The following is a 25639-nucleotide window of genomic DNA, read 5'->3' as shown; positions in this document are numbered from 1 at the left end:
TTTGAAAAATAATAATGAACAAATTCCTATGCCCCACAAATAACCCAGAGATGCATTTTAAATGAAAGCACACATTCTACTCGTGTAAAAACACGCTAGTTCCCGGTCCATCTGCAGGCCGGATTGAGAAGGCGATTGTGCCGCATCCGGCCCCCGGGCCTTAGTTTGCCTACCCCTGCTCTACAATAGCCATTTTGTCATTGGTACCTCCTACAAATGTCACTCAAGTGCCCCACTCCTGTGCTGCAAAGATAGGAGCCTGTGTCGTGTAGCTGGGCTACGATGGAGTAGGAAAAGGACCCGAGTTCAAATCTCTACTCTGCTCTGAAGTTTACTGGGAAAGCCTGGGCCGTCTCTCAGCTTCACCTACCTTACAAAATTGTGAGGACAACATGGGAATGGGAGTGGGGGGCATTTGTATCACCTAAGATTCCTGGATCTCTTGGATCCCCTCTCTGTTCCTCTTCTATGGAGCTACTTCTGCACTCATAAAAGAAACACCCTAAATCTGAAGAGGTAGTTTAAATTATGCAAAGGAATTCAAACACATGCAAACATATTTAATCTCCAAGATTCTGAATGCAAAGATTAACATTCCTCTGCAAAGAATTTAAGCAAGCACCTATGTGTTTGGGGTTTTGTTTTTATAATCGTACAAAACACACGACATAAATAAATACGTTTATTTATATGTCACTGGATGCTCAAATAGGCTCCTAAGCAGTTTACAAATATCCATAATTAAAATGCACAATCAGATAATTGCACTGGTAAAATAACAATTCAAAAAGGAGACTTGGGTGCATTGCAAATGACATACAACAGATTCACGTTTTGGGTTTTATAAAGCTAGTTTTTCTCTTCTGCCTTGAAAGGCCCTGGCAGGGAGAAGGTTGGGGGAAGAGGGGTGTTACTGGATCACTTTGGAGGACAAAAGAATGAGAAGTTATTTGTTCCTCTTTAATCTTTAGACTGGTGTTGGCCCAAAAATCCAATTCAGAGGCGATTGGCAAAAACAAGAGCAGCCCCCCACAGTCTGTTGCTAAGGGATTAAGTAGGAGGGGGGCACAAAAGAGCCTTTGCGATAGCTGAATAATAAGGTTCAGCCTGAGGGACATTTTGGTTAATGCTTTGGGGAGGGGGAAAGAAACGCTGCATTCTAATACCCAGCCCCAGATTTATTCTCCAGGCTGAAAACAAAGAGCATTTTGTAAACAATGATGGGTTGTCTGCCTTTCGGGGTCAACTGCTTACCCCTTTCTCATGCCCCAAGTCCCGTCTGTTAAGACGCTGCATCCAAGTTGACTGAAAAGAGAGATCAATCTCTGGCATCGTTCCTGGGACATGAGTGTAACAGAGTATGGCCATCTCGTCCTGTCAGATCAGCCTGCTCCAATTTATCTCCCATGATGCACAGAAGCGTGAGGTGGCCATTGCTGTACTAGGCCCCATTTGCAACATACAGTGGTACCTCGGATTACATACGCTTCAGGTTACATACACTTCAGGTTACATTCTCCGCTAACCCAGAAATAGTGCTTCAGGTTAAGAACTTTGCTTCAGGATAAGAACAGAAATCGGGCTCTGGCGGCGTGGCAGTAGGAGGAGGTCCCATTAGCTAAAGTGGTGCTTCAGGTTAAGAACAGTTTCAGGTTAAGGACAGACCTCCGGAACGAATTAAGTACTTAACCCGAGGTACCACTGTACACTGAAAACACAATGAGACTACTTCAATAGACATTGACACCACCCCACACCCGGCCTGGCAAATAATCCTGGAAACTAGTTAGTTAAGAGTGCTGGCATGTTATGTGACACCAAGAATACTGACTGTGGAGGCCCCAAATCAGGACATTAAATCTCATTAGTTACAGAGTGAAAGTGAGATTCGTAATAAAAAGATGAATATTACCAGCAGTGAAAATTCATAGCCCAAGCCTATTAGTCTCCAACTTTGCCAGCTCATTACCAGGCGGCAGCGAGGAGAAGGGCTGCAAATTCATCAATTTCAAGGTTTGCTCTGTGCACTGGGTTTCTAAAGTGCGAACGTCCTACGCTGTGTAAGAATTACACGGAAAAGCGGAGGACAAAATGGCGTTGTCCACGCTCATCTTTTCCCTTTCATCAGGGTCCATTAAAAGAAGCAAAGCTGGGGACTGACTGCCTCTCGAAACAGCCACGTGAATCCCAAGTTGAGCAACTTGTGGCACGGTCACAACCAAAGCAGCTGTCATTTCCAACAGCCGCCTGCTTGAACTAATCCCGTCTTCACGCTGCCAGCATTCTTCGTGTCCTCGGCTCTCCCAGGCAAAGGTGATGCGCTCCACCGCTGGCTCCCTTCCATCGACAAAAAGAGGCCTCTAAAACCCAGCTCAAGGGGTTAACCCAGGTTACACACACAAACACAAACACAGTACAAGGGAAAGGAGTGAAGCATTAGAATGGAACTGAGCCAAGAGCTCAGCATAAGGAAAGCCCTGCTGGTTTAGACCAAAGGCCCAGCAGCCTATTCTCACAGCAGCCAACCTCTGGGAAACCCAACAAGAAGAGCAAAAACCCCACATTTGCGATCCACAGGGACTGGTATTCAGATGCAGTCCAGAGTCAGATGCACTGATAAACCTAAGGCAGTTTCCTAAGGCCTAAAGCACTCTTCCCATGGGGAGTTGTTGTGGTCCATAAGGACTTACAAAGAGCCCACACCCAAGGCCCATCTCATCCAGGACCCTGTTCCCACAGTGACCAGGCAGAGGCCCATAGGCAATGCTTTTATTTTTGGTTGAAGAAATGAGGTGCCCATACCATATTCTTTGATAAAGGTGCTGTAGGTGCCAGCACAAAATGGCTGCCAATGACAGCTCCCCCCCCCCCCAGGCCACGATGAAGACAAGATTCTGGTCTAGATGGGCATTTGGGCCTCATCCAGCAGGCCTCTTGTTATGTTCTTTATTTCTTCCTTACCCAGAGCCTCATGAAGGCATCATTACCACCCTCACTCTGGGCACTTACATTTTCCTTCCTCTCTTCCTTTGCTGCATGGGAAGAAAATGAAGTATCTTATCCGGGTGTTCAAAGGAAAGGCTTTGAAAATTTCCATTCAACACAGTTTGATTTGATATGAGCAAACAAACACACGCAGGCAGAAACTCATCAGACTTAAAACCAAGATTTATTTAGAGGGGAGGGGGAAACGACTTTACAAGAAATTGCTCTCATTAATTAATAAAGAAGGCAGATAAATAAAAGCTATTACAAAAATCTGATTTTTTTCTTCTTTTTTTGCAAATTACAAGGGGGGCGAGCTTTGTAAAATTTTACAATCAGTAACCTACTTTTTACATAATTACAAATTAACATATAGCAGTTTAGGTTGTTGGTGGTTTTTTTTACCCTCTTCACTGTTGTATGTTTCTATTTTTAAAGTGTGTTTTTTAAACATTACTTTCAACCAGAAATATGAAACAGGTACCCTTATACAAGCCTAGATAGTGGGGCGAGTGGGAGAGAGAGAGAGAAAAAGTCCAAATGCGTGGACAACATCATTATAATACATTTTTCTGGCAAGTATGCAAATGTACTCGTTCACTGTCAGAAAGGAATTATCATACCTTTGTTTTAACCATATATAATTCAACTTTCCCCAACCTGGTGGCCTTGAGATGGTTTGAGTCACAACAACTCCCACTGGAAGGAACCAGATTGAGGAAAGCTGAACCAGAGAATAATTGAATAGAAGGAACCTTTCAACACCTACAGATTTTATTTAAATACACAAATGCATCTCCTTTTTTTTTTTTACATGTATGTAACACCGGACTCCTCTCTGTGTGAAGAAAAGGAACAATTGCAGCAGACTTTTAGAAACTTTTCTTTTTCTAAAATGTTACCACATGAAATGGCATTCCATTTTGCTCCCAGCCTCTGGTGCCTCTCAGCATCCATGCAATGACCCACGGACATTAATAATACTAGATTAAACCATTCGTCTTGAGCTTTAAAACTGAGCTGCACTGCTAAAGGGGAAACTATATAGACACTGTGGATCGTGGTCCTTTGCATGGATGAAAACCGGATTGTAAAGCGCGGATGGGGAAGGGGATGGAGGGCAGAAGGCTGAGCAACAACAGCTAGTCTGCTGTAATTAAATAAAGTTGAAGACAATAGTTTTTGAGAGGAATGAAGGTGGTTCCGGGCAGGCTCTGCTTTCTGTGACTTATACACGCTCATTTTCTCTCACTGCCACCTCTGGACAAACAGCTAAAGGGGGAAAAAAGTTACCCCAGCCTGCAAAAACTTATTTAGCAGCACCGAAAGTGATCTGCCTTCAACCTGCCTTTACATCTCTGAAAAGTGGCGAAGAGATACTGGGTTTTAGAGGTTGTTCCCTAGCAGTGGTCAATTGCATTCAATGCTCTACAGGTTATTTTTTATCGGTGACTGAATTAATATTTACATAAGCAAAAAAAACCCCACTTTTGGGCTTGACAAGCCCAGCTTCAAAGCAAAAACAGCTCAGTAAACGATTCTCTCTCCTTCTTTTTAAATCCAGATCTCTTTCAAACAAACAGAAAGATTTATTTATTTTTATGGCAAGCCCAGCTTGCAGTCAAGAGAACAAGCAACAACAACAACAAAATAATTAAAGTAACAACAATAATAAAAAGTAGACCTCCACAGCTGCCTCCTGCTGTGCTTTTGGAGAGTGAATTGCTTAGAGAGCTTTCGGACTCAGCCAGGCTGAGGGAGGTTCTCCGTTGCTGGCCAAGACAGACCCGACGTACCTGCCGCGGTCCCAGCACTGAAGGCTTGTTAAAGAGTTTTCTCTGTTTTTCCACGCAAGATTCTTGCATGGGAAAAAAAACCAACACAAATCCTGAGACGCTCTAAAGGGAGAAGGCATCAGGACAATAGTGCAAACCTTTCGTTAAAAAATAAGTCTGAAAACGTGGTAGGAAAAGGAAGCTTTCAAAATGCTTCAGGGATTTGGCGGGGCAGAGGCAAGGCGAGAGAGAGAGAGCACTATTTGTGCCCTTTTCTCCAGTCTACAGGAGTAATCTCTGGGGAGTCTATATTATTAAAAAATATCATAACAGGGGACCTTTTATCTTCCCTTGGCATCACCACATAAGGAACTACTTTGCCAGCTTGTTCCACAATTCTTTTTGCATTGGCACAAGGTGCTAGGGAGAAAGTCCTTTCACACACCAACTCCAAAATTTTTTCCACTGGGGCTGCATCCCTCTCTACCCTGCTGCCTTCTTGCTCCCAGTGCAATGAAGGATGCAGTTTAATCTCTTCACCCACTCAGGGTCACCGCTTGCTTTGTAGAGGAAAAACAGCTTTCTGAGATTCCATATAGAAAGCACCAATCTCACAGGATGCATTTCTGAACCTGATACAGCATCACCTGTACAGAAATCAGCAGGTGCACCCATTAAGTGTGACTGGTGGAGCAATGCCAAATAGTTAAGAAGTCATTGGATCTGGCCTGACTCACTATGCTTGTATTCGCCAGAGTGAAGGATGCTCAGTCTGCGACTTAAACACTGGAGTGTGCATGGCCAGAAGAATTAACTCGAGTCCAAAAAGAAAACAAGGAAGAACTATGCACCAAACCCTCCTAAAGGCTGAGACACCCAATCATTTAAAAGCTGGGAAACTTGCCATGAATGGATTCCCCCAACCCACGGGGTTCAAGTTGCAAAGGGAATTGTCAAAGGTTCACCCATCTCACATGGTGCTAAGTCCGAGAAACAAATCCAAGTATTTTCATATGTTATAAGGAACCATTTTATCAGTTGGGGGGGGGCCAGATTTGATGCCAGATTTGGAACTTTGCAATTCTTAAAGGTGGCAAAACTGTGGCCCTCTAGCGGTTGTCTGACTACAACTCCCATCATTCCATACCATTTGGCTGTGCAGGCAGGGGGCTGATGGGAGTTGGAGTCCTACTGCAATTGGAAGGCCACAGCATTCGCTAACCCGCCAAGTTCCCCTTACCAGATGAGGAATGTTCAGAAGCTACAGTGGACTCCGCTATGCATGAAAATGAAAGGCCATTGCACTTCTGCTTATATGGCTCATTTCCCACCCAAGTTGCCGCCAGTTGAACACCCTTCAAAATGGCTATGAAGGTAGCACTTCTAGCAAAGAGATGAACCAGCAAATTTGGAGAAAAGCAGAAAGCAGAAAGCCAAGGGAAAAGAAATAAGAATTTGGGCTGCTGTTGGTTTTTGCCTCTAACCATCTCTTGGGCAAAAGCAGTCAGTGATCTCTATGGTGAGGCCTTCCCTTGTGCTCATTTCAAAAGGGACTTCCTGAAGTGGCTTCTGAAGAAGGGATAGGGAGCATGTGGCTCTTAAGAAGTTGTTGGACTACAGCTCCCATCAGCCTTAGCCAGCATGGCCAGCAGTCAGGGATGATGGGAACTAGAGTCCAGCAACTTCTCAAGAGCCACAGATTCCCCTTCCCTGTCCCTAAAACATACACTCTCTCTCTCTCAATTTTCAAAGATTGCACGTTCATATTTCATTCCGACTTGGTAGCCTTAGCCAGCTCAAATCCATTCTTACACTTTTGCTTCTATCAAGCAGAAGATCCCTGACACTGTCCCTGGAACTGTGAACCAGCCAAGTGCCTCCAATATTCCCACAATGCACCTGTGTGTGGATCCTGCGGCACAACTTACTCTGTGTGCAAACAGGTCCTCAGAGCCTCTCTAATGGGAAACCACCTTCCTAATTGAGTTGGCCAATTTGCCGCTACGTGGCCTTGAGTCCATTCCCCAACACACAGATGGATATTTTGGGGGAGAAGGTGTTTTTGCCAGTGACAGAAGCACTAGAACAGAGTGCCAACAAGTAAAGAGATATTTAATATCAACACAGTCCCTGAACAGTTTCAGCTAAACCTTTAGGGAAGAGCTAAGCTCAGCCAGCTTTTTCTGTACAGAATTAAAGCATACCCCAACGGATATACAGCTACATTTTCTATATTTATATTTATATATAAGTATATATACAGTACTATCTATATATATGGCAATGTAGAAAAACATTGCATTAAAGAGCCCCATGCTTTTGCTATAGAGGGCGATGGTTTTTGGTGGACTTCCCCAATAGAAGATCAGCCAAGCTGCCACCCAGGATGCACTTTTTTCCCAATCTTTGGAGATGAAAACAGAAGCAGGGAGTGTCTCTTAACAGCCAGCATTGCACACAGAATGGATGCTTTTCCTTTCCTTTCTTTTCCTTTCAGAGAGACACGTGCAGCCAAAACCAAGCCCGCCCAGTCTGGCCACACCCAGAGTCCGAAGCATTTGCCTCCCCTGCTGCCTTTTAAAAGGTCATGGATCCAGGACACGGGCAGAGCCAGCAGTTGGGAGCAGGCTGCAAATTGTAGGCACGCAGGTGGGTTTGCGCTGCAAGGACAATTCAGTTCAAGGCAGACAAGAGCCGCTGCTGCATCTGCCCTGTGCTGGGGAGCGCTCTGCAGGGCACAGCACGGGGCAGCCTCATCCTTGCAGGAGGTGGAACAGTGGGGTCAGCAGAAGATTTCCTCGCCCTCCGGTGCCGCTTCTGGCGACTGAGCCTCTGGACAAGGGAAGGAAATCACAAGCAAACGACATCAGGACCATGCAGAAGGGGCACGTATTTCCTGCTCTCCCTGCTCATAGCTGTGAAGACCTTAATGCCCAAATTAAATATTCATATAAATGCAACCTTGAAGGTGCTCCTGATCTGCTTTCAACCCCACCACCGGGTATCACAACGAATCTTTCCCTGGGCAACAAGGAAAGCAGGCAGTAGTGACAGGCTGTTGTAGCGGCAGGTTTCTGATTCCCTTTCCAAGGCACATCAGGAGCTACAGAGGAACCAATTCTCTCCTGTCCGCACCAGAGGAAAGAACTGCAAGCAGTTCACATCAGGCATGGTGCACCCAAATCCTGGCCCTGAGAATCAGATGATCAGCTTCATGCTCCGGCACCGGGGGGGTGGAGAGCAGGCGGGGCGGCATGCATCCTGGGGGCAGGGCACGCTGCCTGCGGGGGCGGGGCGCCCAGCGCGGGGGGGGGGGGCAGCAGCCACAATGGCACCCTGCCGGGATCACTCTGCCGGGGGCGGTGCGCTCCACCCCGCACTCCTCTTCCTCCGCCAGTGGACCCTGGAGAAGATAGCCTGCATCGTTTAAAAGGCAACTCTTCCCCTTCCCCACTTCTTATTTCTTCTAAGTGTCCAAACAGGGCTTGCCTGCTGCTGCCTCTTTCTTCCCTGCTCCACATGGTTGCTTCCTTTCCAGGTGTGAGGGCTGGTCCATTATGGCAAATGGGGCGCTGCCCCACTAACCTCAGTCTGCCCAGAGCCAGCGCCCCACTTGTCTGCCTTCTTTCTTACAATCAGCTCAGGGGGTAACTATGGCTGTTTGCTTCCTCCTCCTCAAGTCTCAGTGTTGCCCTTGTATAACTTAGCAGGGAAGAGGAAGATGGGGACAAAGCTAGAATTAATTGGCTCTGGCACCACCTCCTGTTGGGCCTCCCAGCCTTCTGCCCTATCTGTCTCAATGGGCAGCAGCAACCACTGCAGATAAGCTGGTGGAAGGAGGTCTCATGTGTCTTAACTCCCTTGGCTCCAAGAGACATGAAGACATCTTAGCAAGTAGAAAGAGCCCTTTTCTTACCGGCTGGCTGAGAACGGTGCCCTTTGCCCTTCTTCTTCTTCTCCTTCTTCTCCTTCGGCTTGGCCAAGCCAAAGAGGCGGTTCTGCACCTGACCCTGTCCGTCAGCTGCCTTGTTGGCTTGGCTCGACGTCGTCGTGCCAAGCAGGTGGAAAGCGCCTTTCTCCTTGTGTGTCCTTGTGAGGCTGTTCCTTTTGGGCGACGCAGACAGTTCTTTCTCCAAATGGCCCTGTTGCCTGGAAGATGAGTCGTCGGGCACGGGAAGAGAAGGTGTCCTGGTCATCTTGCCGTGCTGGTTGGAAAGCTGCAAGGCAGGAGGCAAAACAAGTGGTAGAAGTGAAACAGGTGTGGTGGCGGCGGCACCAGCAGTCCAGGCATCACATTGACAGGAGCGATCCCTCCCCGCCATGAAAATAAAAGGCTGCCTACTGGATGTTTTAAGCCTGTGTGACACTGTTTTGCAATGAGCAGTCTGCAGGTGATTTGGCTGTTCTGCAACAATTTTCCACTAGGATGAGATCACAGGATGGCCTGTGGGAAACTAAGCAGGGCCCAAGCACAAGAACACCCTCCTCTCCTGCTGTTTCCAGCAATTGACATTCAGAGGCATGACTACCTCCAGCTGCGAAGGCACAGCACTGCCATCTCGTCTAGCAGCAACTGATAGCCCTTCTCCCCCATGAATTTGTCTAATTCTCTTTCCAAGTCATCCAACTCGGTGGCCATCACTGTCTCGAGTGCGATTCACTGCTTAATATGCATGGTGCGAAGAGATGCTTTCTTTCATCTGTTCTGAAGCCTTCAATCAGCTTCCTTGGATGCTCCCAGGATCTAGTGTTAAGTGAGAGGGAGAAAAGCTTTGCTTTCTCAAGTAGGGCTGGCGAAATCTCCTACCCCGAAACCCTGGAGAGCTGCCCCACTGGGCTTCAACTGGTAAGTAAGGACCCAGCACCGGGTCGAAGATGGGTCACAGCTGCAGCCTTACAACCATACATATACAAAGTTTTTTTAAAAAGAACCAAAACGGGTCTCCTGTTAGAAGGTGGGTCTGGTTTCAGAAAAGGCTCAAAGTCTTCTCATGTGGGCCAGTGGGATTGGACTCAGTACAAGGTGGCTTCCTATATGCACCTGCCTTTGCCAAAAACTAGAGTGAGAAGGTGACTTACTGGACTGTGGTTGGGTTCTGCCCGCAGCTGGGAGATCTGCTCCATGTCCCTCTTGAGCTGCTCCTTCTCCTTCTCCAGCTGCTTCTGGGCTGCGCGGAGGTGCTCCAGATCAAGCTGGTAGGTGGCCTTCTTCTGCTGCAGCTCCTCCTGCTCCTTCTCCAGGCTGTGGTGCCCCTTCTGGAGCTGCTCCTCCCGCTGGGCCAGCCGGGCCTCCCGCTCCGCCACCTCCTTCTCGCGGGCCTCCCACTCCCGCTCCCTCTTCCGCTTCTCCTCCTGGTGCTGGGCCTGCTGCTTCTGCAGGTTGGCCAGCTCCTGCCGCTGCTTCTCCAGGCTGCGCTGCTTCTCCTGCTCAATCAGGGAGTTGGGGCGCAGGGAGCTGCGGGTCAGGGCCCTCTCCGTCAGGAGAAGCTTCTGGTCCTCAATGTAGGTGTCCTGCTGCACGACAACAGCCTGTGGAAGGGAGGGAAGGCTTAGGGAAGGCTGGAGCTCGGGGCTTTGCATGCAGGAGACGCCCTGTCCTCCAGTTCAACCCCTGCTCTCTCCAGGAAGGGCCCGGAGAGACGCTTCTCTGAAAGGACAGGAAGAGACTCCTTTCCTTGGATTGCCACTACCAGGTGTCGTAGAAAAGAGATGGGGAACCTGAGCCCATATGTGGCTCTCTAGACTTCTATATCTGAACTTGGGGTTCTACTCAGGCCACACACTTCCCTATACAGTGGTACCTTGGGTTACATACGCTTCAGGTTACAGACTCCGCTAACCCAGAAATAGTACCTCAGGTTAAGAACTTTGCTTCAGGATGAGAACAGAAATCGTGCTCTGGCGGCGCAGCAGCAGCAGGAGGCCCCATTCATTAGCTAAAGTGGTGCTTCAGTTTCAGGTTAAGAACAGACCTCCAGAACGAATTCAGTTCTTAACCCAAGGTACCACTGTACCATGTTGTCCTCTGGTCCCGCCCTGCACCCTCCTCTAGTGTTCTTGCCTGGCTGCAATGTGTCCTTGAACTGTGATAATACCTCTTATTTGCCTGGATGGAGACTAAGAGTGGTGTGTTTCTGGCCATGCCCAGTTTGGCCCTATTATCATGTGGCTCCCAGAAGGCTGCCAGCGAGGGAACGTGGCCCTCGGCTTGAAAAAGGTCTCCTACTCGTGGTGTAGACAAGACAGAGCTGGTTGTGCCCATGGCCCGAGTGGGTATGAGGCAGCTCCCTCTGTGTCGGACCTCTCCACGCAACGGGGCTGGCTTGAGAGGCATTGACAACACCAATGCCATGCTCTTCCCTTGCACATAATCATCCCTGCTTCTGGGAGAGACCCTTTATTTCGCTGGACCCCTTGCTAGAACTGAGGCTCCCCCAAAATCCTGCCAGCAAATACACCAGCAGAGGGAAGTTTAGTTTAAGCCCAAGCACCCCAACCCTTCTGATATGGCTTGTGAAGACTTTAAGCCAATACAGTGGTGCCCCGCAAGACGAATGCCTCGCAAAACGAAAAACGCGCAAGACAAAAGGGTTTTTCGGTTTTGTGTCACTTCGCTAGACGAATTTCCCTATGGGCTTGCTTCTCAAGACGAAACGTCTTGCGAGTTCTTACGAGTTTGTTTCCTTTTTCTTAAAGCCGCTAAGCCGTTAATAGCCACTAAGCCATTAATAGTTGCTAAGCCGCTAATAGTCGTGCTTCACAAGACGAAAAAAACGCAAGATGAAGAGACTCGCGGAATGGATTAATTTCGTCTTGCGAGGCACCACTGTATTACATGGTGCATTGTGCAAGCAGAGAATCCACATGGCAAAGAGCCCTTGGCCAATGGCAGTATTCCTCCCCACCCCCTCCTCCTGGGACTTACTTACCTGCAACATGCCCAGCAAGCTGTGGAGGTGAGTGATGCTCTGGAGAACTTGCTGCAGGAGGAAAAAAGAAAAAAGAAAAAAGCTGCTGTCAGCTGCTGATTCAGTTACTGGCGACACTGATCTGCTGCAGTGTTTTAGCCCAAGAGGGGCAGAAGAGAGAGCACTCTATTGATCAACCATTAGCAAACCTCAAGTGGGCCTCTGTAGCACTGATCAAGCATCCGACACAACAGAGAGTGTTCTGGACTGGTGTTCATTGTGAGATGGGTGCTCTTCATGCACGCAAAATTGTTTTGCAGTGTCCACACAATGTGTTTGGCATCAAAATGCAAGCCCGTATCCTGCCCCTTCCACAAACTTAGTATGGATATCCTTTCCAGGGGAAATCTGCTATTTTTTAATTTATTTTAAAGTCTTCTTGCAGCAACCCATCTGCAGATTAGACCCTCATCTGGAAGCACCCATATTCTCTGGATATCGGGTTTTTGTGCTATTTCCTTGCTGGTTTAAAACGTTTTGGTTGTTTTTAATTGTGTTGCATGCTGCTTTGGAAACCGTGATCCTGAAAAGCAGAGACCAGGTTCCTTTGGCTGTGTTCCTCAGCAAAGAAGGCCAAGTGAGAACAGGAATGTTTACCTCATTGTTCCTTTTCAGCACAAACATCAAGTTAGCTGTTCCTCCCTGGGAAGAGATCAGACAGTCTTAATGAGAACAAGGCAGAGGAAAGATAGCAAGGATCAAAGTCAGCCTCAGGCAGCAACACTCATCCCCAGGAGGAGACAACCTGTGACCCTCTACTTATGGATGGACTACAACTCCCATCATCCCTGACACATTGGCCATGGTATCTGCAGCTGTGGGGAAATGAAATCCAACAAAATCTGGAGGCCCACAGGTTGCCTGCCCATGCCTCGCATCGGGTGTTTAGTCCATTTTGCATCAAACTCTTTAGAAAGGGGAGACAAGGCTGCAGCTCAGAGGTAGAGCATTTGCCTTGCATGCAGAAGGTCCCACGCTCAACTTCCAGGTAGGGATGGAAGAACCCTCTCTGCCAGTCAGTGTGAACAAAATAAAATAAAATAATTAAAATCAAGGCTTTATGTGAAGGGGTTTTAATTTTCCAGAACGGTGATTATTTATTATTATTATTTGTTTAAATATCAGGCTTCAAAGTTCATGTTTTTCAGGAGGAAAAACAAGGTGCTGCTGAATGAGCCAGAATGAGCCCCAAGGAAATTGTCTGGGTGGGCAACCACATGGGAGACTGTGGCGTTTGCCTCCTAGGATGGGTCAAGGAAAGGGGTAAAATGGGTGTGATATGATTGGCCAGTGAGAATGCAAGGGGGGAGTAAAAGATAGAGTGGGAGGTTTTGAAAGTCAGTTGAGGTTTGGGAGTTGGGAGTTGAGGCTTGGGTGTTGAAGAAGGAAGAGAGTGGAATAGGCAGTGGGTTGGTCGAGTTGTATTGTGAGAGAGTGAGAGGAATTGTTAGGTTGAGTCAGACAGACAGTGGGGAATAATACAGTTTGGAGTTCTTAGGAACTATGATTAGGAAACTGACAAGAGAAAAATAAACTGCAACCATACGCTTGTTCCTGCATTTAAAAATAAACCTGATTATTTGTTTATGTTAACAACTGTCTGGACTCCGTGTGTCCCCGTGAGAAGTGGGGTGGTGGCAGCGAAGAAAGCTATCGCAGTGGTGGCACAGGGTCAATAGCCCGTGAAACATCCGGGGGCCCTGTGTGATCGCCACAGAGACATTTTTTAAAAAATGTGCCTTTTTAGTGAAGGCTTTTATCCCAGCCTGTATTTCTGTTGGATATGAAATTGTTTGTATACATGCAGCTGCTGTTTCAACTGTTCATGGGGTTTTTTTTGTTTAATTGTTTAATTGCTCTGAGGTGTTTCATAGGAAGCGATTCATGAAATATGCAGCCTTCTAGACCTCTAGCACATTGGATACAACACTGTCTCTTCCAATTTGCAGATGCACTCCAAGGTCTTAATAGCTGGAGATGCTAGGGACATAAGAACATCCCAAGAAAAGGCCTGCTGGATCAGGCCAATGGTCCACCTACTCCAGCAGCCTGTTGTCACAGTGGCCAACTGGGTGCCTGTGGGAAACCTGCAAGAGCTAGAGGACTCCCCCACCCCACCCCCTCCTGTGGCATTCAGAAGCAGTGCTGCCTCTGACTTTGGTGGCAGAGCACTGTTGTCACGGTTAGTAGCCATTGACAGCCCTATAGGCAATGCATCTACTGCTAAGTGAAGGACCCTCCTCAGTTCCATACCTTCTTCAAAACACTGTCCGACTCTGTCCTCCGAAGATCCTGCACATCGTCTCCTTCAACCTTTTCCACCCCTGAAAAGTCAGATGTTAACGTGAGTTCCTTAGGCCCAGGAAAAGACATGGAATGATTGCAATATTCCAACCGTAGAGCTGAGGGCAGTCTAGAACCACCTCTCTGCATACTTGTTTGAAATGAAGTCCTCCACTTTCTTTCATTAAATTTTTTTAAATCATTTTTTTTAAAGCAGTTTACAGCAATCACACATACAAACACACATACAGAATTACAGGTCACTATTTCAGAAGTAGTGGCGATATTCTGAGGCAATCTGCTAAGATCGAGCACAGAATATACTTTAACTTGTACAATCAACTCTATTATACAAACATGCTTAATATCCGAGTGTATAATTTACATTGAATATGCATGGAATATTCCTGGGGGTGGGGGTGTGACACCATACAGGGATTCTTCGTTCTATGTACTTTCAGAAACCAAAAAAAGAAAAGGAAAAAGTTTTGTATGTCCAGTTGACAGGGCCTTGTCTGTAGCCGTTCTCTATTAGTGGAATGGCCTCTTGGGTGACTTTCAAAAGGAAAGGAATTTAAAAATACTACCATCCATGAAAGAAATGGTCCCCACCAACCCTGAAATCACTGTTGGAGATTGTGTGTGTGTGTGTGTGTGTGATTTTTATTGATAAGTTTCTCACCATAGACTCCTTCAGGAGGAAGAGTGGGAATATAAATGGAATAAACAGATTTTAATAAAATGTTTAAATGGTCTGCATAAGACTCACAGTGTAAAGAAGTTTTCAGCAAACATTTCAAGACTAACACAAAGATGCCTACTGAATCTCCATGGGGAAAGCATCCCACAAGATGCCACTAAAGGCTCAGTTTCCTGTTGATGTCAAATGAGCCTCACCAATTCGTGGGACAACCAGCAAATCTCCTACAGGTGATCTCAGTGATCGAGCTGAAGCAAAAGGGTTCAGGCGGTCCCTTAAGGTGCCCTACACCGAAGCTTTTCAGGAATTTGCAAATTAAAACGAAGACCTTGGAGCAGATAGGCATGCAAAGACCAACACAAAAGCAGTGTGAATTCTAGGGAACACCATGGCAGATACTCACCCTTGCAGACATTCATTTGGTGACTGTCAAATCCTCCAAATGTCTCTGCCCTCCTGGGGAGGGAGACGGGTCCCACGCCCTCTTGCTCCAAGGTGAGGCTGCTCATCTGTTGCCCAAGGGCACTTCCGAGGCTCCTGCTCACCAACCCTTGCAACAGCTCAACTGAAAGGAGAAGAAGCAAACAACCAGAATAAGTTGATTATATGACCAAACTCCATTCATGATAACTTGCTAAGGCAGATCTGAATGTTAGGAAGAAACTAAGTTGTGAAGGCAGTGGTGGGTGACTTATGGGAGTCTGCAAGTCACCTGCGTTCAAGCTAGACATCATGAGGATTCATCCAATGCTTGCAAAGCACACAGGGCTTTACAGAGAGAGTAACATTAAGATGAAAAGTCCCTGCACCCAGAAAAACTCCTAATCTGCACTGAGACAAAGAGGAAGGGCGACTGAGGCAAGAGAAACAGGGCAAGAACACGTGCAAATGAAATTATAAATGCTTATGCTAGACTTTGGCAACCTGGGGCCCTACAGAAGTGTTAAGACTACAATTCCCATCAGCCTCAGCCAACATAAATGTGCTTATGTATCGGGACCTTTCGGCAATCAGTCTTTAGGTAAAGGTAAAGGGACCCCTGACCATTAGGTCCAGTCGTGACCGACTCTGGGGTTGTGGCGCTCATCTCACTTTATTGGCCGAGGGAGCCGGCGTACAGCTTCTAGGTCATGTGGCCAGCATGACTAAGCCGCTTCTGGCGAACCAGAGCAGCGCACGGAAACGCCGTTTACCTCCCCACCAGAGCGGTACCTATTTATTTACTTGCACTTTGACGTGCTTTCGAACTGCTAGGTTGGCAGGAGCAGGGACCGAGCAACGGGAGCCGCGTCCCCAATCAGTCTTTACTTTCTCTATAAACAAAACTCCCCAAGAGCAGCAACATTTAATAACTGCAACAGTCAACAGGCTAGGTAGGGCTGATGGGAGTTGGGAGTCCAAAACGTCTGAGGAACACCGGGTTGGCAAAAGCTGGCTTAGGCTTAAGTTTCAGAAAAGGATGAAGGTTAAGGGATTAAGAATTGGGTTGTGGGTTGAGGAGAGATTTGAAATGATGGTGTGTGGGTGTGTATGCCACCAAGCACAGGTGTTCTGGCTGGGAGACTATGCCCCCTGACTTGGGCAAAGTGGTGGACAAAACGGGGGACCAATTCCAACTTCATTTCCTGAATTAAATCTGTCTAGCCACATGAGATCTGTCTCACCTTTGCTGCTGTTTAGATCCCTGCATCCTAGCTCAGGATTGTCTACACTGACTGGCAGCAGCTCCCAGGCCTCCAGACAGGGGATGATGCTCCCTGTCCTCACCTGAAGATGCCAGGAATTGAACCTGGAACCTTCTGCATGTGAAGCAGACACTGACGCCCCTGAGCTACTGTGCATTTGCTAAGGCTGAATATACAGGTGAATATACATTTCCTTCTGGGGAAAGGGCAGTGAATGGAAGCTTACCTTCAGTTATCACGCTCTTCATCACACTTTCCCCCTTGGGTGCCTCTTCCGTGTTGGCCCGGAACAAGGTCCTAGCCCCCGAGCTGTCCTCGTGCCCGCTGCAGTCTGTCATGTCCCGAAAGATCTTCTCCTTCTCCTCCAGCAGCGTGATAATCTGCTGGTCTTTTTGATGGAGCTGTTCTGTGGGGTAGAAGGGGAAGGTCAGTCGAAGAATTGCTGCAGAACACAGAACGTGCCTCGGCGACTCGGTGGGACTCGCAATCACTGAGACCCAGGCCCCACCTTCTGGCAAGTCAGGGAATCGCAGGAATCGAGGGAAACTTGGATTACCATGGGGAAAGGATGCTTTGCAAAATGAGGGGACAGGGCAAGGCAAACTGATGCAAAGCAAACCAACACTGTACCTAGTCAGACCATTATTCCTTCCGGCTAAGAACTGTGTAAACAGTGTGGAGCCCTCCAGATGTTCAACTGAGATTCCCACCCCTCCTAGCCAACTTGGCTAACAAACAGGGCTGATGAGAGTTGTAGTCATGTAACATCCGGAGACCCCCAGGTTTGTAAAAGCTGGCTTAGGTTTAGCTTCAGGAAGTTTATCTCGAGTGAGACAAAGCATGGATTTGGACGACGTTAAAACAAAACTGTGGTTCAGCTCACGGCAGCAGCAAGACTGGAGGAGGAACGAAGTGGCCACAATGTGCTACCTCTGGGAGCCCGGCACATTCACACTAAACCATAGTTTGGCTCAGTGTTATGTATGAATTGAGTCAATATAGAGTAAGTGAGGGGAGGCTTAAGAACCAGTGAGGTTCTGTAACTAGCGTGTTGGGTCTCAGTACAGGGCATTTGGAATCAAAACACCGTGAAGTTTACTGGGTAGCTTCTAAAAGGCCTGTGGCCCTCCAGTTAATGCCATCATCACTGACCACAGTGGTTGGGGCTGCTGAACTTAGGACTCTCATATTTGGATGGGCGTTGGTTCCCCAGCTCTGCACATTTATGGCATGTTTTAGGCAAATGTTTTGGCCACAGCTTCTGTTGTTTTTACCTTTCAGTTCCCGGGCTTTGGTGTCAAGCACTCGCTTTTCCTCCTCCGATTCACTAGGGATGCCTTCATCTTCTTCCTTATCCCTGCAGGGAGAGCCAAACAGATTGAGTAGAACAGGGCAGGAAAAAACATCAACATCTCTGCATCTTTTTTGAAACCCCATAAGTGCTCATTTGGGATCTGTCAGTGGGAAGCAAATGCTTTAGGAGGAAGGAAAAGACTTTCAGTCTTTGCAGAGGCAACAAGATTTCTGGCAAGGCTTAGAAAGCCTGGACTTGAAGATAAGCAAACTTTTAACAAACATTACAGCAAGTTGGCCAGTAGGTGGCCAATTTTGCCTACTGGTGTCCAGCATCGGGCAATTTTGCATCGGTTGGATTTGTAACTTGCATTATTTAGTAATTTGTGTATTTTGTTGCTATTTGTACTGAATTCTCGTCTGGCAGTACATCTTTTCCTGGTTTATTTAGCTTTACAGTAAGACACTATCAGTCATATTTAGTTTTATGCTCATTTAAAGTCGAATGTAGACACGATACTCAGCTGTATGTACAGATGCTACTTATTTATAAAACAATTCAGTTTTAGCAGCCTGGGACTAAAAAAGCAAAGTGGTTGATTGATGATTAAACTGCAGAAATGCAGTGGATTAGCGTATCTTAGAATTGCTTTTGTATACCTCATTAACTTTAACAACGATGTCAACACAGCTCAGTTACACATAGACCTTTTTCCAACAAAGGGATCTGTGTCTTTTGCATGCCTGCTTACTATACAGTCCTGTTTAATAGTTTACAACAACAATTAGCGTGTAGAATGCTCGAGCTGGCCAGAAATTTTGGAACTCCTCCCTTTTATTCAATGTGATGCAAGGACACCGAGCTTAGGAACACAGGAAGAGCTGCCTTATAACTGAATCAGGCCGTTCGTCCATCTAGCTCAGTAAGGTTAAAACCCCTGGAAAGTTAAGTCCAGCCAAAGGCAACTATGGGGTTGTGGCTCTCATCTCACTTTCAGGTTGAGGGAGCTGGTGTTTGTCCAAAGACAGCTTTCCGGGTCATGTGGCCAGCATGACTAAACTGCTTCTGCCACAACGGGACATCATGACGGAAGCCAGAGTGCACAGAAACGTTGTTTACCCTCCCACAGCAGTGATACCTATTTATCTACTTGCACTGGTGTGCTTTCGAACTGCTAGGTTGGCAGAAGCTGGAACAGAGCAACAGGAGCTCACTCCGTCGTGGGGATTCAAACCACCGACCTTCCAATCAGCAAGCCTAAGAGGCTCAGTGGTTTAGACCACAGCGCCACCTGCGTCCCTTGTCTAGCTCAGTACCCTCACTACCCTGTCTGGAAAGTTGCTCTTCAGGGTTTCAAACAGAGGTCTGCCCCAGCACTAGCTGGAGCTGCTGAGGAAGGCATACAAAGCAGATGCTCTACCAAATCTATGGTCCTTCCATTCAACATGACACCACAACGCCATCAAAAGGGGACATGTGGGTCCCTGACCTGCACAACCTAAGAGCATTCAAATACTGGTGCAATGCTCCACCTTGATGCCACCCTGCCACAGAGACACAGCCAATCCTAAACTTGATTGCAATTGCATTCCACACACAATGCCCATGCATTCCACAGACCAACCACCAGCTGCTTACATAGTATTCATGGTGTCCTGGATGCTTTGTATCCAGCTGTTGCGCTCTTCCTTTGAGCTGGCGCGAACCTCCACCATTTCTGGGTCCTTCCCTCCCATGCTGATAAGAAACAAACCCTTCTCCTCGTGGGCTACTTCTCGGACAATCAGCTTCTTCAGAGAAATCACTGTGGATTTTTGATCCTTTGGGGAAGAGAGAGCAAAACAAATCAATCAGCTTTCAATCGGATGCAGCCTGTCAGGCCTCCTACTTTTCTATCTTAACCACTACAAGCCCTAACCAATGGATTATTTAATACATATCCCCCTCTAAAGTACTTCAGTTTAAACACACACACAGAGGTGCAGGGAGTTTCTCAAGCCTGCAGCCAATCTTTTGTTTTTGTTTTATTAAATATTTTCTTGTTTTACAGAAGTATGTGTAATGTCTCTCGTATTTTTTCCATGTAACATTTTTACCTGCAGCCAATCTTAGATGCTGTGGCGAATGAGAGCAAGCGACTTACTAAAGCATTTCAGTAGGTTTTAATGGTAGGGAGAATTTGGACTAGGAAAACATCTTGGCTCAACTCTTCACTACTGTTCTGATTTGTCCAACACAAGTCCACCTACTATATAATGAAGCTGCCCTAAATCAGAGCCTAAATGGACCTCTAGATGTTGGTTTAGATTGGACTCATTTTATAGCCGAGGAGGAGAACCAGTGGCCCTTCAGAAGTTCCTGGAGTCCAGTTCTCAGCATCTTTGGCCACCTGTCATGCTGGTTGCGGCTAATGGAAACTGGAGCCCAACAACATCTGGGAAGCCACAGATGCCCCATTCGTGTTGCAGAGAGTCCGGAAACTGACTCTCTTAAGCTGTGTGTTGCTTCCTGACAGTATATTTCCTTACTTAGACCAACACAGGAACATCATCACAGATTGCCAAATACGTTTCTGCGTCTCTGCAAAGGGTAGGACTGAATGGGAAAGGAGAACAATAAACTTTTGAAATGCACAGTTAGGTAATCACTACTGCATGTTATGGCCTTGAGGTCAGCTAATGCAATGAAGACTTCTGGGGAACTTAATCGCTTGCTGCAATCTTCTGGCATTTTGGTTGGTTCTAATAAAGACATTGCCCCACTGGGCATTTTGGAGGCCCCCCCCCTTAAAGATCAAAAGCACCATTGCATTTTATAGGTTTTTGAAAAGATTTTTTAAAACCAGCTTTTTAAAGCCCATTTTGTAATTTCATTCTATACAGTTCTGCTGTTTTAACGTGCTGCTTTATTCCTGCTTTTTCTTGCTCTTTTAATAACGGCGAGCTTTGCCCAGAGGGAAGCAAATGCTTTAATAAAATAGTAATAAATTTGAAAGGTGCTAAGGAAAATGTACACAGAGAAAATAGGAGCCAGGAATTTTTTGACCCCAAACAAATATATTCAGAGGCTGTGTGCCTTTCCTTAAAAATGGTAAAAAGGAGTGAAAGGAGCAGATCATTTTAAAAACAAACAAAAACTAAATACAAGAATCATCTTTGATTCAGTAACTCATTTTTTAGCCAAATGTATATTTATCATCATTATTATTATTATTGATTAGAAAGTACTAAAGATCTTACCAGAGATGCAAACACATATTTCTGGTCCTTTTCCTGAAGAAATATCAGAACATCTGAGAGGAGAACAGCCTGGACTTCTGGCAAAGAAAAACACAACAGACCATGTAAAAACACACAAACACTTGCTCACTTCTAAACCTCAAGTCCTTTGAGAGACCTGGAAGTTTAGGGAAGAGGTGGCTAAGTGGGCAGGAGAGCGCAAATTCTCCTTATTCACAATCAATGCTTTTGTCCTAAGAGGAAAAGGTGTTAAGATGCTGTTTTTCTAAGGAGTGGGTTTTGCTGGGTATAACTCTCATTGGCTGCAGGCAGCTCTCCATCCACCCACCTCGACCATCAGTATCAAAAGACCAAAGTGTCAGGTCAAGGGGAGTTTCTCCAAAAGTGGTGGCCGCAAGCAGCAAGCTTCTTCCACAAGGTGCCTCAATGGCAGTGTTTGCAGATCATCATTTCACTGCACATGAAGTCTTTCTAGAATACTAGTTTCTGGAAACTAAAGGAGAATTCTCCTTGACACATGGCAGGATGCTTACAGGACAACCAACATGCTCCAGGGTGAAAGTTCACCAGAAGGAGAGTTTAACCATCTCCCCCAGACTGAGGTTACCAGACGTCCTCGTTTCCCGGGGACAGTCCCCAGATTTACAAATCAGTCCCCATACAAAATCCTTTGAAGTTGAAAAGTGTCCCTGGATTTATTGGAAAAGATCTGGTAACCTTACCCCAGACTGAAGGTGGCACATCTTGGAGCAACTTAGGAGGCAATGGCAAACTTGGTTTCCACAGCCCCCCAGGCTAAACACTATTACAGCTGAATCATGCTTTACAAGAAGCAATTCATTCTTTAGAATCCACTTCTGCTATTCAGATAGTTTCCCAGATGCCATATAACGTGTCCAGCAAGTAGGATGTACCACCTGGGTCTGTGTGCTGGACGTGGCACCTATCAGAAGCATCACATGGCTGTGCAAGGAAAAACAATAACCCTACAGGTAGCGCTGGGAGGGACTTGCTTCTGAAATCCTGGAGAGGCCACTGCCAGTCAGAGTAGACAATACTGAGCTAGATGGGTCAATGGTTTGACTTGGTATAAGGCAGCTTACTATGCAGGGGTGGGGAAAACTGTGGCCCTTCAAATGCTGGTGGGCTCCGACTCCCATCAACCCCAGCTAATAGGGGCAATAGTCAGGGATGACAAGAGCTGGGGTCCAGCAACACCTGGGGGTTAACCCTGCATGAAGGTCATCCCCCAAGGCCCTGTTGGTGGGCAGCTACACAGGATGGGACCTTTGCAACAGTGACATCCAAACTCCCACCCTAGAGGATTAACCTTGTTTCATCTTGGCTGGGGTTTGGATAGCACATTAAAGCACTGCAGTTGCAAAAGGCTTATGGGGGTCCACTGCTAAGAGATGGTTGCCTCTGCTGCTGCTGCTGCCTTATGTCAATATTGCTGGCTTTATTGGCTGTTATTATGGTCCTGACTTTTCTCTCTCTTTACAACACAACAGTTTTAAAGTACTGCGGGCCTTTGGAAATCCACGGAGAAGGGAAAAGGCAGGGCACACATTTTTAAATAAGCAGCTGTGCTTAAGCAGTCTAGGAATTTAAAAGACTGTCCCAATGTGGACACCGTGGAGGGTCCAACAAATTACACCTTTATCCAATATGCAGGGACAGGAAGGGAATACAGACGGCAGGACTCACTTACCTTTCAATTTGCTGGCTGCATTCCTCAGGGAGATGGGCCCGTCCCGGACAAACTTCCTGCGCCGCAGGTCCTCTCTGGCGAACATCTGCCCGCTCTTCATTCTCATGATAGACTTGCTGTCCGTCCGGGTGTAGATTTCATTGAGGCGCATCTTCTTCTCGTAGTTGCTGACTTTGCTGTTCACAGCAGTGATTACTTCCTTCACCAGGTTTAGGGACAGCACCAAATCTTGATGCTCCTCGTCGTTTTCTTAAAACACAAGGAGACCCATCTTTCAGTTCTCGCTTAATTCCTTTCGCCCAGCTCTTGAGCTTTAGCTAACTTCTCTTCCGTTCCCTTTCCCTGACCCTCCCACCTATTTGCTGAGCACACATTTGACAGTGACACTTAGATCTCTCTCAAGGTGACAATTCATGAAGACATGAGGTGGGGAACCTTGGGGATTAGGGTCGAATGGAGCCCTCCAACCCTCTCTGGCCTTCAAACTCTCCCCTGGCTAAACTGTTCAACTGTTTTTTGGCTCTTGCTTGTCTTGCTTGTAGGGGTGTGGAGAGACAAGCTAACTGTATGGAGGTAAAATTAGCATCGTGATACAGTACAAGTGCCTAAACAGGGATCATTGCCAGAAGAGGCATGAAGAATCAGCAGACCCACACTTGTGCAATTGAACTAAACAGAAACAACTTAGAAGAATGAGGGTTTCAGAAGCCGCAGGACCATTTCCATGAAATGGAGGCTGCTGTAGAGACAGCTTTCTTTTACCTAGAATATATCCTATGACAACAGTCTCTCAGCAAGCAAGCACAAAGGGATGCTAAAATGGTTTGCACTGGGTGCTTTCTATGCCACAAGCCCAATTATAAAATGCCAAGGTTTCTGAGGTCCATGTCGCCAATTACTCACCAAGGTGGAAAATGGCAGCTTTTCTCCTACCTTTGGTATGCTGCAGTATTCTTTGTAGCAGCACAGGATATTTGGTGATCCTCTGTGTTACTAGCAAGATGCACTCAGGAATGCCCAGACGCCTCACCACAGAGCTGCTCATCTTTTTCTAGAGAAGGAAGAATGAAATGAAAGATAAAGGGTACACTCCTCACCATTAGCCTGCTGCTGCTGCTGCTGCTGAGCAGTTATTCCTTGCAAACTATCCCTACCTCACCCCACTTTGATCACACACATGTATTCTGCCTAGAAGCCCAGGGATAAATATCTGGAGGGCCACAGGCTCCCTATCCTTGCAATATGTGGTTGACTTTGGTGAAAGAATCTGGATTTTTAAGGAGGAAGCACAATATACAAGAAACTTCACCTGCATGCTTCTTCCCCCTATTCCCTACCCCACCTCTATACAAGAGAACATTTGCAAAACACCGGTGTTACCTTGATGAATGCTTGAAACCGTTTCTCCTTGGAATGAAGGTCTTTAAAATAATTCACCGCCTCATTGTGGTGCCCACAGAACTTGCCGTAGGTTTTCTTCATTTTCTCAGCATTCTCCCCAGAAAACTGCCAGAAGTTAAAACATATGTTAAGAGTTTGCCAGTAGCCTCCCCAAGTGGGTCCCAAATGGGTCAGGCAACCTAATCATCAGCCACTCACTCAGTTGAGACATCACAGCAGACCGTGGTTTGTGCTAAACATCCCAGCACTTCTTGTGGGAAAATGAAAGTGGTGGCTCTCATGGTGGTATTAATGCTTTTATTCATTTATAGTTGTTTACTTATATCTCACTTTTCACCATCTTATGTCTCAGAGTGTCTTACAACTATAAAAATCCCATAAATTAAGCCTTAGAAATTTAATCTCTTGGAAATTTAAAGGAAGAACATCCATGATGCAAAAGCCTTCACAAATAAAACGGTTTTAACCAGACACCTGGAACTTAGCAGGGACAGGGCCTGTCTGACTTCTAGAGGGAGGAAGTTTGACAGAGCTGGGCCCACAGCACTGAATGCATCACTTCTTATTGATGCAAAGCTGTGTTTCTGATCCATGGGAGACTGCTAATAATGCCCCTCCCCCCAATGATGTCAGTGATCAACTTAGGACACTTTTGCATAATATTAAGGGTTACAGTTTTGTTTTTTAAAGCCCCTTTTACACATTTAGGGTCATAACTGGACCTCAGAGAGCTATGAATTATGCAATCTGACTTCCCTGAGGATGTGCCCCTTCTTCAGTAAACATGCCGTTCCTTCTGTTGTGCTTCAGTTCTGCTCCCATTGTGGTTTTGCTGCTGCGTGTTTTTCCATTGGATTCACTAAAAGGGCTATCTGACTCCAATCAAGTGAATGTTTAAAATAATCTCAAAATAAATAATGTAAGTGTCAATCATTATGCATCACGGTACAGAATCATTTGGGGCGCTCCGAAGATGCTGCAAGGAATCGAATAGGTCTGCTTGCCAAAGCAAATACTGCCTTTGACTTCACTAGAGCGGCCGGGTCCTGCCTCAAGCCTACTGAGCAGGATTTGTAGCAACATGGGGCTTTAGGACCTGATATAGCTATTTGCTCCTGCTCACCTGGCAGAATAAATTATGCAAAACAGACACTTAATTTGCTAACAGAGGCTGCAGAATTCTGCCATTCCTCACGCAGAATCATGGCTTTTAGTTCGCTGCATGTGCAACCCAGATTAGGCGGACTGAAACACAGGCTCTGTGCCCTGCGCTGCCCTCAGATACACTTCCCAGTGCTTACTTGGTTCACAAGGATGTCCCCTATCCTCTTGATGACAAAATTCTTCTCGCTTCTGTCCGCCAGCGACTCCTTCTTCCTCTCCAGAATCCGCTGGAAGAACTGGGTGTGGATGTTTAGCAGGTCATCCAGGCAAGGGAAGACTTTTTCCACCATCTGTTGCTCATACTGCAATTCCTGCACCATTCCTCTGCTGTACACGTCACTCATGATCTTCAAGGTGCGGACGTGGTGCATTTCCGTTTGCATCAGTTCTGAAGAAGAACAGAGAGGTGTGAAGGCAAGACAGGAACAGGGGGT

The 25639-nt window shown here is 46.6% G+C and overlaps 1 protein-coding gene across 5 annotated transcripts in view; it reads right to left on the bottom strand.

Annotated features, from left to right (window-relative positions):
- Nucleotides 1-6851: 6851 nt before the first annotated feature.
- AKAP13 (A-kinase anchoring protein 13) overlaps nt 6852-25639 on the bottom strand; it is a 247688-nt gene continuing 228900 nt past the window's right edge. For all 5 annotated transcript variants that reach the window (XM_081888328.1, XM_081888330.1, XM_081888331.1 and 2 more), the window contains 15 exons: nt 25343-25593; nt 24021-24146; nt 23574-23691; nt 22641-22889; nt 20930-21006; nt 19329-19510; nt 17671-17753; nt 16623-16802; nt 15115-15276; nt 13982-14052; nt 12326-12370; nt 11690-11740; nt 9840-10289; nt 8677-8977; nt 6852-7592 (listed from right to left, as the gene is read on the bottom strand). In XM_081888328.1, the coding sequence (XP_081744454.1) occupies nt 7543-7592; nt 8677-8977; nt 9840-10289; nt 11690-11740; nt 12326-12370; nt 13982-14052; nt 15115-15276; nt 16623-16802; nt 17671-17753; nt 19329-19510; nt 20930-21006; nt 22641-22889; nt 23574-23691; nt 24021-24146; nt 25343-25593 (2396 nt within the window). In that variant the 3' untranslated portion in view covers nt 6852-7542. The remainder of the gene's footprint in view (nt 7593-8676; nt 8978-9839; nt 10290-11689; nt 11741-12325; nt 12371-13981; nt 14053-15114; nt 15277-16622; nt 16803-17670; nt 17754-19328; nt 19511-20929; nt 21007-22640; nt 22890-23573; nt 23692-24020; nt 24147-25342; nt 25594-25639) is intronic.

The sequence above is a fragment of the Podarcis melisellensis genome (assembly GCF_964234715.1).
Source record: "Podarcis melisellensis genome assembly, chromosome: 14".
Lineage (NCBI taxonomy): Eukaryota > Metazoa > Chordata > Lepidosauria > Squamata > Lacertidae > Podarcis > Podarcis melisellensis.
This window is presented reverse-complemented; position numbering and strand designations above follow the sequence as displayed.